The sequence below is a fragment of the Anomaloglossus baeobatrachus genome, chromosome 3, assembly GCF_048569485.1.
Source record: "Anomaloglossus baeobatrachus isolate aAnoBae1 chromosome 3, aAnoBae1.hap1, whole genome shotgun sequence".
Lineage (NCBI taxonomy): Eukaryota > Metazoa > Chordata > Amphibia > Anura > Aromobatidae > Anomaloglossus > Anomaloglossus baeobatrachus.
Window position 1 is genome coordinate 392,151,420 of NC_134355.1, and position 13,890 is coordinate 392,165,309.

At 47.4% G+C, this 13,890-nt stretch overlaps 1 protein-coding gene across 5 annotated transcripts in view; it reads right to left on the reverse strand.

Moving 5' to 3' along the window:
• The window catches only part of FAM135A (family with sequence similarity 135 member A), a 189,833-nt gene that overhangs the window by 130,090 nt on the left and 45,853 nt on the right, over window positions 1-13,890 (reverse strand). For all 5 annotated transcript variants that reach the window (XM_075340243.1, XM_075340242.1, XM_075340241.1 and 2 more), the window contains exon 2: window positions 1,629-1,702. In XM_075340243.1, coding sequence (XP_075196358.1) covers window positions 1,629-1,659 — 31 coding nt within the window. In that variant the 5' untranslated portion in view covers window positions 1,660-1,702. The remainder of the gene's footprint in view (window positions 1-1,628; window positions 1,703-13,890) is intronic.

Below are 13,890 nucleotides of genomic sequence, written 5' to 3' on the forward strand. Positions count from 1 at the left end.
AGTGACGCACATCTGGCGTCGCAGTCGATATCATAGTGTGCAAATCCTTTTACATACAATTAACGAGTGCAAAAGTGTCATTATCGTATGATCGGTGTAGGGTCCGACATTTCCATAATTTAGCAGCAGCGACGGTACGATGTTGTTCCTCGTTCCTGCGGCAGCACACATCGCTGTGTGTGAAGCCGCAGGAGTGAGGAACATCACCTTACCGGCGTCCCGGCTGAAATGAGGAAGGAAGGAGGTGGGCAGGATGTTTACGTCCCGCTCATCTCCGCCCCTCCGCTCCTATTGGCCGCCTGCCGTGTGACGTCGCTATGACGCCACACGACCCGCCCCCTTAGGAAGGAGGTGGTTCGCCGGCCAGAGCGACGTCGCAGGGCAGGTAAGTGCATGAGAAGCTGCGGTAGCAATCACAAGATATCGCTGCTGCAACGGGGGCGGGGACTATCGCACTCGGCATCGCAAGCATCGGCTTACGATGTCGTAGTGTGCAAAGTACCCATTAGTCAACAGGTGTAATTTGATCCCTCATCGAAGACAGATCTGTTGACAGATTTGTGCAATTTTTGAGAGCGAATGATCACTGCAGGGAAAGAAAAAGTAATTGAAATGGGAAAAAGAGGATTTATTTTTTTCTTAAAAGGTTTGATCTTCACTTGTGCTGTTGAGTTACAACAAAAGTTATTAAAGGGGTGATACGAAATTACTACTGATTTTAATCCTAAAATATTGTTATAATGTAATCTCTTTTCTAATATACTCTACCATACCTTCACTACTCTAACTGCTTTGTTTTCTTTTTCACTTACTTTGATGATTTGGAAATCCCCAGTGCATGCTGGGATACTCAAAGGAGACGTCAACAGGAGAGAGAGGCTGTGGTCCCTGACTCTGCCCCCTCCCTGTAATGAGGCGTCATCAGTAATGTCCATTTAACAGGGTGGGCTTGTCCTTGCTCTAATGAGCATACATAGGTTATCGATTCTAACATATGCTCAGTACGAGCTCCATTGTCACTATACAATATTCGTTTCAATGCACAGTGACAGTGCACTCCCTCGCCGTCTCTGTAAGAAATGATGAGTCAGCAAGAGAGTGAACTGTCTGTAAATAGATGTCCTTTAATATCTGTCTATTTCACAGGGTGGGCTAGTTCTTGCTCTTATGAACATGCATTGTTTATCAATTCTAACATATACTTAGTACAAACTCCCTTGTCACTATGCAATATTCTTTTTAATGCACAGTGACAGTGCACTCCTTCGCCAACTCCTTAAGAAATGATGAGCCAGCAACAGAGTGAACTATCAGTAAACAGATGTCCTATAATATCTGGTAAAGTGCTCACATTGTCAAAAAACAAACAAAACATGCAAAGTCAAATATAAAGATAATATTGTTACTTAGCATATCTATTTCTAATCAGCAGTTGCTTAGTCTTATATCTGTCCCTTATACTCTACAAATGCTAATGAATGGGTATATATGGCTAGTCTATCATTGCAGAAGCTAATTACCTACCTTTAAACACAATGCAAAGTGTTCCAGAGTGACAGAAGATGTGTTAGGTTAACATCTCTGAACGTTTCCGCACATGCAGATCTACATTATTAAGCAGGCCTTACCTCTGACGAAGGAGTTTCCATTGGAGCTCATTTCCAATTATCCATGCTCGCTGTCATAAGCACATTGTCTGCACCTTCAAAAAGAAAAAACAGGAATTCCTTACTATTAATATTTCATTGCCTCTGTGTTCTTGTAAGGACGCATGCACACACACTAATCAATGAGCACTAAAAGCTTTTGCTTCATGCCATTCCCACACGGTCACTTCAAGTTCTCTAAGTGATCTGTATAATAGGATGTGCCTATAATATGTGCTCCAAATTGCCAAAACCATCAAAGATTTATAGATAGTAGCGTCAAGGAAAATGTGCACTTTTCTGCACAAACCCCTCAGAGATATAGTATTCTAATAGGTAGGAATTAAATGGGTAGTATCAACATGATAAAAGGTTAAAACTGCAAACCGCTTATAAAAACAAGCAACTTTCCAATGTCCTATTCATTACAATTAATAAGGTTTTATTGCTCAATGGCTTGTCTATCAGCGGTAGTCAGCCTCCTAGGCAAGGAGCGCAATTAGCTTGCAGACGCTGGTCTGACCGAATCCAGACATCTTCAGTACGGCTGCATTTCTCCCGTGCGGCAGAGAAAAGCTGCTTATGTGAGCATTATTGGAAAGCCACAGTTCAGTCCGGCAGCTCAATGGGGCCGCCACCGAGAAATGGCAATCTTCAGGAGTGGAGCAATCCCAGCAACAAGACACTAGGCGGAAAGGGAGCAGTTAGCTCCTGAAGATTAATCTGGAGAAAAAGCTTTAGGGGCCGATTCATCAACATCAGCCTTTCTGATGTTTCTACTCCAGTGTTGAATATATGTAAACACAAAACATAAATTCCAAATAGGAATGAAAAACTACTTTTACTAAAGTTAAAAATAAGGAGATTGATAAAAAACAACCTGAAAAATGGAATTGCTAGGCTTATACTGCCTGCAATCAGCATTTACATTTATAGGGCCAGCCACTGTCTTTTTTGATCATTTCACCACTTGGCTACTACACTTCCTTTCCACCGACATCCCCACCATCATCATGGGTGATTTCAACATCCCCATTGACACTTCCCACTCATCTGTCTCCAAACTTCTAACACTCACTTCCTCCTTCGGCCTCACCCAATGGTCCTCTGCAGCTACTCACAAGGATGGCCACACGCTGGACCTCACCTTCACTCGCCTCTGTTCCCTAACTTCTCTAACTCGCCTCTCCCCCTGTCTGACCACAACCTACTCACATTCTCTTCCCTCTCTTCTCCAAGCACGCAACCCCCCTCCACAAACTTTCACACCCTCGCAGAAATATCAAACACCTTGATTTACACGCACTTTCTCAGTCCCTTCTCCCTCTCACAGACATTGCATTTCTACACGATGCAGATGCATCTTTATACAACACTACAATTTCTGCAGCTCTCGAATCAGCCGCCCCCCTCACACACACCAAAACCCACACAATCAACAGCCAACACTCACTGCTGCAAAACAAACCTACTTCTCATCCCTCATATCCTCTCTCTCACAACCCTAAACAGCTATTCAACCCTTTCAATTCTCTCCTCCGTCCTCCGTCACCACCTCCCTCTCCTCTCATCTCAGCTGAAGACTTTGCCTCTTTCTTCAATCAGAAGATTGACAACATCAGAGCAAGCTTTGGTCCACAATCACCACAGGCCCTCATCATAGCTACTCAGCCTTCTTCCTCCAAATCCAGCTTCTCCACCATGACAGAAGACAATCTTTTCACTCTACTCAAGATCACATCTAACCACCTGTGCACTGGACCCACTCCCATTGCATCTCATCCCCAACATCACCACAGTCCTCATCCCAGCCCTAACCCATCTCTTCAACCTATCACTAACAAGTAGTGTATTCCCCTCATGCTTTAAACATACCTCCATTAAAGCCCTCCCTTGACCCATCCTCTGTGTCAAACTATCGCCCCATATCCCTTCTCCCTTATGCCTCAAAACTACTGGAACAGCATGTCCATCTTGAATTGTCCTCATACATCTCCTCCTGCTCCCTCTTTGACCGGCTACAATCTGGCTTCCGACCACATCACTCTACTGAAACTGCCCTAACCAAAGTCACCAATGATCTACTAACCGCCAAAGCCAAGCGACACTACTCTATCCTCCTCCTCCTGGACCTGTCCTCTGCCTTCGACACAGTAGACCATTCCCTCCTACTACAGATTCTCTCATCTCTGGGCATCACAGACTTGGCCCTATCTTGGATACCCTCATACCTAACCGACCGAACTTTCTGCGTCTCCCATTCTCACACCACTTCCTCATCTCGCCCCCTATCTGTCGGTGTCCCCCAAGGCTCTGTTCTTGGACCCCTGCTGTTCTCCATCTACACCTTCGGCCTGGGACAGCTCATAGAGTCCCACGGCTTTCAGTATCATCTCTATGCCGATGACACACAGATCTACCTCTCTGGACCTGACATTACCTCTCTACTAACCAAAATTCCACAATGTCTGTCTGCTATTTCATCCTTCTTCTCTGCGCGATTCCTAAAGCTTAACATGGACAAAACAGAGTTCAATGTCTTTCCTCCTCACTCATCTCCTCCAACAAGCCTTTCCATCAAACTTGATGGTTGCTCACTCTCCCCAGTCTCACAAGCTCGTTGCCTTGAAGTAACCCTCGACTCCGCTCTATCCTTCAAGCCACACATCCAAGCCCCCTTCACCTCATGCAGACTACTACTCAAAAATATCTCCAGGATTCGTGCTTTCCTTAACCAAGAATCAGCAAAAACATTAGTGCATGCCCTCATCCGACCTCGACTACTGCAACCTTCTGCTCTCTGGCCTCCCTTCCAACACTCTTGCACCCCTCCAATCTATCCTAAACTCTGTGACCCGCTTAATCCACCTCTCCCCTAGCTACTCCCCAGCCTCGCCACTCTGCTAATCCCTTCACTGGCTTACCATCGCCCAACGACTCCAGTTCAAAACATTACCCATGACATACAAAGCCATCCACAACCTGTCTCCTCCTTACATCTGTGACCTAATCTCCCGGTACCTACCTGCACGCAACCTCAGATCCTCACAAGATCTCCTCTACTCCTCTCTTACCTCCTCTTCCCACAATCGCGTACAAGATTTCTCCTGTGCCACCCCCCATACTCTGGAACGCTGTACCTCAGCATATCAGACTCTCCCCTAACGTGGAAAGCTGCAAGAGGAGCCTCAAGACCCACCTCTTCCAACAAGCCTACAACCTACAATAGCCCTCAGTCCAGTACACCACTGCGCAAACAGCTCTGTCCTCACCTATTGTGCCATCACCCATTCCCTGTAGACTGTGAGCCCTCGCGGGCAGGGTCCTCTCTCCTCCTATACCAGTCTGTTTTGTACTGTTAATGATTGTTGTACGTATACCCTCTTTCACTTGTAAAGCGCCATGGAATAAATGGCGCAATAATAATAATAATAATAATAATAATAATAATATACTGTATACACAATAGACTGTCAAGAGGGCCACAGCTCTAAAATCTAGAATAGCCGTATGCTCGTAAAATGTAACTCCATTTTGGGGTGCAGATGGACCGAGAGAGGGCTCTACTCCTGGCAAAATCAGATGCCAGATACACTACTGTGCCTAACATCTAAGAGGTACACACCTGAGGCTGGAGCTTTATATGATCGCAGGTATTACAGCAGGACCCCATCTAAGAGGTGCACACCTGAGGCTGGAGCTTTATCTGATCGCAGATATTACAGCAGGACCCCATCTTCGAGGTGCACACCTGAGGCTGCAGCTTTATCTGATCACAGGTATTACAGCAGGACCCCATCTAAGAGGTGCACACCTGAGGCTGGAGCATTATCTGATCGCAGGCATTACAGCAGAACCCCATCTAAAAGGTGCACACCTGAGGCTGGAGCTTTATCTGATAGCAGGTATTACAGCAGGACCCCATCTAAGAGGTGACACCTGAGGCTGGAGCATTATCTGATCGCAGGTATTACAGCAGGACCCCATCTAAGAGGTGCACACCTGAGGCTGGAGCATTATCTGATCGCAGGTATTACAGCAGGACCCCATCTAAGAGGTGCACACCTGAGGCTGGAGCTTTATCTGATCGCAGGTGTTACAGCAGGATCCCATCTAAGAGGTGCACACCTGAGGCTGGAGCATTATCTGATCGCAGGTATTACAGCAGGACCCCTTCTAAGAGGTGCACACCTGAGGCTGGAGCTTTATCTGATCGCAGGTATTACAGCAGGACCATATCTAAGAGGTGCACACCTGAGGCTGGAGCATTATCTGATCGCAGGTATTATAGCAGGACCCCATCTAAGAGGGGCACACCTGAGGCTGGAGCATTATGTGATCGCAGGTGTTACAGCAGAACCCCATCTAAGGCTGGAAACACATCTATGCGAGTAAAATCGGTCCGACTGGGCTGAAAAAAAACTCGGCTGATTTTAGTTCACGTTAGGTCAGAGTGCAACGCAAGTGCGATGCTTTTTCTGAATAAATTAATGATCTTACTAGCGTGTGTAATGCGTATTTTTTACTATGTCATCTGCCATTCAGCTCTGCTACAAGGCCGCTGACAGCAGACACCGACAGCCATGTAGCAGAGCTGAATGGCAGATGACAGCAGACACAGACAGAGCTGCATGATCAGAATGAACTCGGGTGAACTTCACCCGGCTTCATTGTCATGCTGCGGCTCTGTCTGTGCCGCGTCCTGATTAGCGGTCACCAGTGAAGGGCTCACCGGTGACCGCTAATCCCCTGAGTGACTGAAGTCAGCAGCCCTCTCTCTGTCGGTCCGTCACTATCTCTGTCCCTCTCTCACAGTCTGTCGGTCATTTTCCTCTCCCCTCTCATACTCACCGATCCCCGATGCGGCGCTGCACGGCGTTCACACTGCTACGGCGGCTTTTACTATTTTGAAAAAGCCAGCCGCACATTAAACAATCTTGTATTCCCTGTATTCCCTTGTACCCGGCTCTTCCCGATTTGCCCTGGTGCGTTGGCAAATCGGGGTAATAAGGAGTTAATGGCAGCCCATAGCTGCCACTAAATCCTAGATTAATCATGTCAGGTGTCTCCCCGAGATACATTCTATGATTAATCTGTAAGTTACAGTAAATAAACACACACACACCTGAAAAAATCATTTATTAGAAATAAAAAAACACTAACAAATTCCCTGGTTCACCAATTTAATAAGCCCCAAAAAGCCCTCCATGTCCGGCGTAATCCAGGATGGTCCAGCGTCGCTTCCAGCTCTGCTGCATGAAGGTACAATAACGAATAACGTTTGGAACACCATTCTAAGTCTGAACTGGGTGCAAAAAACCTAAAAAAACATCACTATGGGGAGATAAGGTATGCACACCAGTGACTATGTAAGGGGAATACATGGAATAGCAGAAACTGCTGTGTGAATACTGACTTGAAAAATCCAATAGCTATATGAAGAGTGAAAATGTGAAAAATGGAATCTGTAGTTTTTCGTTTGTGAACCCTCCCCACCACACCTATTGCCAATCCATATAATACGCATAAATAGCCTGGGTCTCAGCTTCCCATACACGGTAAGTTTTTTAACTGCATGAGAGGACACACACAAGCTAGGGACCCCAACGTAGAGAAATACTTTGGCGTAGTGTTGGGGCTCTATTGCATTGATCAATTCAGTAGCTAAATTTCTCTTGATTCATATGTTCATGGCAGTAATGCAGATTCCCTTTTTCACATTTTCACTCTTCATATAGCTATTGGATTTTTCAAGTCAGTATTCACACAGCAGTTTCTGCTATTCCATGTATTCCCCTTACATAGTCACTGGTGTGCATACCTTATCTCCCCATACTGCTGCATGAAGGTGACCGGAGCTGCAGAATACACCGCCGCTCCGGTCAGCTCCACGCAGCTAATGAAGAGAATAGCGCGATCAGCTGAGCTGTCACTGAGGTTACCCGCTGTCACTGGATACAGTGGTGGCCGCGGGTAACCTCAGTGACAGCTCAGCTGATCGCGCGGCTGTCTTCAGTTGCCACGTGGAGGTGACAGGAGCGGCGGTGTCTTCTGCAGCTCCGGTCACCTTCATGCAACAGAGCTGGAAGCGACACTGGACCATCCTGGATTACACCGGACATAGAGGGCTTTTTGGGGCTTATTAAATTGGTGAACCAGGGAATTTGTTTGTGTTTTTTATTTCTAATAAATGATTTTTTTCAGGTGTGTGTGTGTGTCTGTGTGTGTTTATTTACTGTAACTTACAGATTAATCATGGAATGTATCTCGGGGAGACGCCTGACATGATTAATCTAGGATTTAGTGGCAGCTATGGGCTGCCATTAACTCCTTATTACCCCGATTTGCCAACGCACCAGGGCAAATCGGGAAGAGCCGGGTACAGTCCCAGAACTGTCGCATCTAATGTATGCGGCAATTCTGGGCGGCTGCAGACGGATATTGTTAGGCTGGGGGGCTCCCCATAACGTGGAGCTCCCCCTCCTGAGAATACCAGCCTTCAGCCGTATGGCTTTATCTGGCTGGTATTAAAATTGGGGACCGCACGCCGTTTTTTTTTTAATTATTTATTTCACTGCACAGTATAGACACGCCCACCGGCTGCTGTGATTGGGTGCAGTGAGACACCTGTCACTCAGCGTGGGGGCGTGTCTCACTGCAACCAATCATAGGTGCCTGTGGGCAGGGAAAGCAGGAAATACGAGATTGTTTAATGAGCGGCCGGCTTTTTCAAAATAGTACAAGACGCCGCAGCAGTGTGAATGCCGTGCAGCGCCGTGTCGGGGATCGGGGAACGGTGAGAATGAGAGAGGAGGGGAAAATGACCGACAGACTGTGAGAGAGGGACAGAGATAGTGACGGACCGACAGAGAGAGAATAGAGAGCGAGAGGGAGAGACCGACTGACAGAGAATAGTGATTGACAGACATTGTGACACATCACTCATTTCCAGTGTTTTAGGAAACATGCGAGAAATGTACTTAGAAAATCGGATGTCACTAGGATGGTGTGAGTGCCGTCCCGTGACATCCGATTTTTTACACGCTCCCATAGACTTGCATTGGAGAGACTCGCAGTAGAAACTCGCAAAAAAGCAGCATGCTGCGATTTTTTTCTCAGTCCGATTTGGACAGAAAAAAAAATCACAAATGCGAGCTGAATCATTCACTAACATGTGTCCGATTCCAATGCGAGTTTTTCTCGCATTGCTCTACTGCAAGAAACTCGCAAGTGAGAAGCAAGCCCTAAGAGGTGCACACCTGAGGCTGCAGCATTACCTGATCGCCGGTGCTACAACAGGATCCCATCTAAGTCTGGAAACACACCTATGTGAGTAAAATCGGTCCAAGTTGGCTGAAAAAAAACTCGGCTGATTTTAGTTCACGTTAGGTGCGAGTGCAACGCAAGTGCGATGCTATTTCTGAATTAATGATTTGGCTAGCGTGTGTAATGTGTGTGTAATGCGTGTGTTCTTTTTTTTCCTCAGCAGCTGTCATCTGCCATTGAGCTCTGCTACATGGCCGCTGACAGCAGACACAGCCAGAGCGATGTAGCAGAGCTGAATAGCCGCTGACAGCAGACACAGACAGAGTCGCATGATCAGAATGAAGTCGGATGAACTTCACCCGACTTCATTGCCATCCTGCGGCTCTGTCTGTGTGGCATGCCCTGATTTCGGTCACCGGTGAAGATCTCACCGGTGACCGCAAATCCCCTGAGTTACCACAGTGAGCCGCGCTATCAGCGGTGCCATCACTGAGGTTACCCGCGGCCACAGCAGAAGTCCTCCCGCTGAGATCTGTGGCCGCGGGTAACCTGAGTGACAGCTCCGCTGATAGCGCAACTCACTTCAGTCGCTGAGGGGAGCTCACAGAGAGCGGTCGTGCTCTGTGACCGCTCTCTGTCAGCTTCTGATGTAGCAGAGCTGACAGCGTCGAGGGACCTCCAGAGATTATGTCGGACAAGGATGGGTTTTTTGCGTACTTAATAAAGTGGTGAACGTGGGTCTTTGTTATTGTTTATTATTTCAAATAAAGGATTTTTTCACTGTGTGTGTTTATAAATTTTAATTTACAGGTTAATGCAGCTATGGGCTGCCATTAAATCCTTATTACCCCGATTGCCAACACACCAGGGCAAATCGGGAAGAGCCGGGTACAGCCCCAGAACTGTCGCATATAATGGATGCGGCAATTCTGGACGGCTGTTGGCTGATATTGTTAGGCTGGGGGCTCCCCATAACGTGGAGCTCCCCATCCTGAGAATACCAGCCTTTAGCCGTATGGCTTTATCTGGCTGGTATTAAAATTGTGGGGGACCACAAGCCGTTTTTTTTTAATAATCTATTTATTTTACTGCACAGCATAGACATGATTGGTTGCAGTGAGACAGCTGTCACTCAGCGTGGGGGGCGTGTCTGACTGCAACCAATCATAGGTGCCGGTGGGCGGGTAAAGCAGGGAATACGAGATTGAATAATGAGCGGCCGGCTTTTTCAAAAGAGAAGCCGCCGGAGCAGTGTGAATGCCGTGCAGCACCGCGCAGGTGATCGGTGAGTATGAGAGAGGGGGTAGGAGGGAGAGACCGACATGGACAGAGAGTGAGGGACAGAGATAGTAACTGACCGACAGAGAGAGAATAGAGAGCCAGCTGAATCATTGACTAACATGTGTCCGATTCCAATGCGAGATTTTCTCGCATTGCTCTACTGCGAGAAACTCGCAAGTGAGAAGCAGCCCTAAGAGGTGCACACCTGAGGCTGCAGCTTTATCTAATCGCAGGGGTTACAGCAGGACCCCATCTAAGAGGTGCACTCCTGAGGCTGGAGCTTTATCTGATCGCAGGTGTTACAGCAGGACCCCATCTAAGAGGTGCACACCTGAGGCTGGAGCTTTATCTAATCGCAGGTGTTACAGCAGGACCCCATCTAAGAGATGCACACCTGAGGCTGCAGCATTACCTGATCACCGGTGCTACAACAGGATCCCTTCTAAGAGGTGCACTCCTGAGGCTGCAGCTTTATCTGATCGCAGGTGTTACAGCAGGATCCCATCTAAGAGGTGCACACCTGAGGCTGGAGCTTTATCTGATCGCAGGTGTTACAGCAGGACCCCATCTAAGAGGTGCACTCCTGAGGCTGCAGCTTTATCTGATCGCAGGTGTTACAGCAGGACCCCATCTAAGAGGTGCACACCTGATGCTGGAGAATTATCTGATCACCGGTGTTACAGCAGGACCCCATCTAAGAGGTGCACACCTGATGCTGGAGCATTATCTGATCACCGGTGTTACAGCAGGACCCCATCTAAGAGGTGCACACCTGAGGCTGGAGCTTTATCTGATCGCAGGTGTTACAGCAGGACCCCATCTAAGAGGTGCACTCCTGAGGCTGGAGCATTATCTGATCACCGGTGTTACAGCAGGACCCCATCTAAGAGGTGCACACCTGATGCTGGAGCATTATCTGATCACCGGTGTTACAGCAGGACCCCATCTAAGAGGTGCACACCTGAGGCTGGAGCATTATCTGATCACCGGTGGTACAGCAGGACCCCATCTAAGAGGTGCACACCTGAGGCTGCAGCTTTATATGATTGCAGGTATTACAGCAGGACCGCATCTAAGAGGTGCACACCTGAGGCTGGAGCTTTATCTGATCGCAGGTGTTACAGCAGGACCCCATCTAAGAGGTGCACACCTGAGGCTGGAGCTTTATCTGATCGCAGGTGTTACAGTAGGACCCCATCTAAGAGGTGCACACCTGAGGCTGGAGCTTTATCTGATCGCAGGTGCTACAGCAGGACCCCATCTAAGAGGTGCACACCTGAGGCTGGAGCATTATCTGATCACCAGTGTTACAGCAGGACCCCATCTAAGAGGTGCACACCTGAGGCTGCAGCTTTATCTGATCGCAGGTATTACAGCAGGACCCCATCTAAGAGGTGCACACCTGAGGCTGGAGCATTATCTGATCGCAGGTGTTACAGCAGGACCCCATCTAAGAGGTGCACACCTGAGGCTGGAGCTTTATCTGATCGCAGGTGTTACAGCAGGACCCCATCTAAGAGGTGCACACCTGAGGCTGGAGCATTATCTGATCACAGGTATTACAGCAGGACCCCATCTAAGAGGTGCACACCTGAGGCTGGAGCATTATCTGATCACAGGTATTACAGCAGGACCCCATCTAAGAGGTGCACACCTGAGGCTGGAGCTTTATCTGATCGCAGGTATTACAGCAGGACCCCATCTAAGAGGTGCACACCTGAGGCTGGAGCTTTATCTGATTGCAGGTGTTACAGCAGGACCCCATCTAAGAGGTGCACACCTGAGGCTGGAGCATTATCTGATCGCAGGTATTACAGCAGGACCCCATCTAAGAGGTGCACACCTGAGGCTGGAGCATTATCTGATCACAGGTATTACAGCAGGACCCCATCTAAGAGGTGCACACCTGAAGCTGCAGCTTTATCTGATCGCAGGTGTTACAGCAGGACCCCATCTAAGAGGTGCACACCTGATGCTGGAGCATTATCTGATCGCAGGTGTTACAGCAGGACCCCATCTAAGAGGTGCACACCTGATGCTGGAGCATTATCTGATCGCAGGTGTTACAGCAGGACCCCATCTAAGAGGTGCACACCTGATGCTGGAGCATTATCTGATCACAGGTATTACAGCAGGACCCCATCTAAGAGGTGCACACCTGATGCTGGAGCATTATCTGATCGCAGGTGTTACAGCAGGACCCCATCTAAGAGGTGCACTCCTGAGGCTGGAGCATTATCTGATCGCAGGTGTTACAGCAGGACAATAAGAACTGGCAATCAACACTGGGCAAGGTCATAGAGGCTGTTCGAGAACCACAAGGAAAGCAATTCTGAAAATAATATTTTCAAGGGTTTTCAGAAGGTCTTCCCACTGCTGAAATTTGTTCACAGAGAAATTGATACATGTGTGATATCCAGTGGCCCTGTTACCGATAACAAAACAATCACTGCAATGAGGGCCCTGATCCCTTGTTCCTTCTGCTGCGGCTGGAATCAAAAAGAGCAGCATGGTCACGCTGTAACATTGATTGTCTACTGGACTGATGCAAACCCCTCCATCTGTCCTATAGACACGGAGCGGAGGGCAGTGCTCATACATGGCAAGGCGTGCTATTCAATCCTGACTGCAGTGAAGAGGAACTGAGGATTGCTCTTCTTTGTGCATTGATAGGATTGGGTCCCAGAGGGGGTGATCAAATCTACATCACCTCCCCTGTGGAAGTCTTTGCACCTATAACTGCATTGTGGACACAGATCAAATTACCAATCTCATTCACATTCAAAGAACATTATGATAGAGGCAATAAATGGAGCAAAGAAGATTAAACCTTCACCTTACAGCACCTAATGAAACAACAGCATGCACCAGCTCATGTAGAAATAATCCTATCCTCTATACACGCTGTAATTACCACTATGGCATGGACCTGTCTGTTTTCTTATGCAGCTCAGCAAGAAAAAGAAATATTAAGGAGCCGCTCAGTACTAAACACATGCATTTCACGAGAATTAGTCACACACGCGCACACGGTATATACATTCCTATAGGTGTTGTAAGCAGATGACTAACGAACCGGCAATTAGTGAGTGTTTAGTAACAATGCTATGCAGATGGTGATAATGTGACTACACGTATTCTTATTTACACAGCTACAGTATATCACAAAAGTGAGTACACCCTTCACATTTTTGTAAATATTTTATTATCGTTCATGGGACAACACTGAAGATATCACACTTTGATACAATGTAAAGTAGTCAGTTTGTGTAACAGTGTAAATTTGGTGTGCCCTCTAAATAAATCGAACACACAGCTATTAATGTCTGAACCGCTGGCAACAAAAGTGAGTACATCCCTAAGTGACAATGGCCAAATTGTGCCTAATTAGCCATTTTCCCTCTCCGTTGTCATGTGACTCAGCGTTACAAAGTCTCAGGTGTGAATGGGGAGCAGGTATATTAAATTTGGTGTTATCACTCTCTCATACTGGTCACTGGAAGTTCAACATGGCACATTACGGCAAAGAAGTCTCTGAGGATCTGAAAAAAGAATTGCTGCTCTACATAAAGATGGCTGAGGCTATAAGAAGATTGCCAACACCCTGAAATAGAGCTGCAGCACGGTGGCCAAGACCATACAGGTTCTACTCAGAACAGGCCTCACCATGGTTGACCGAAGAAGTTGACTGCACGTG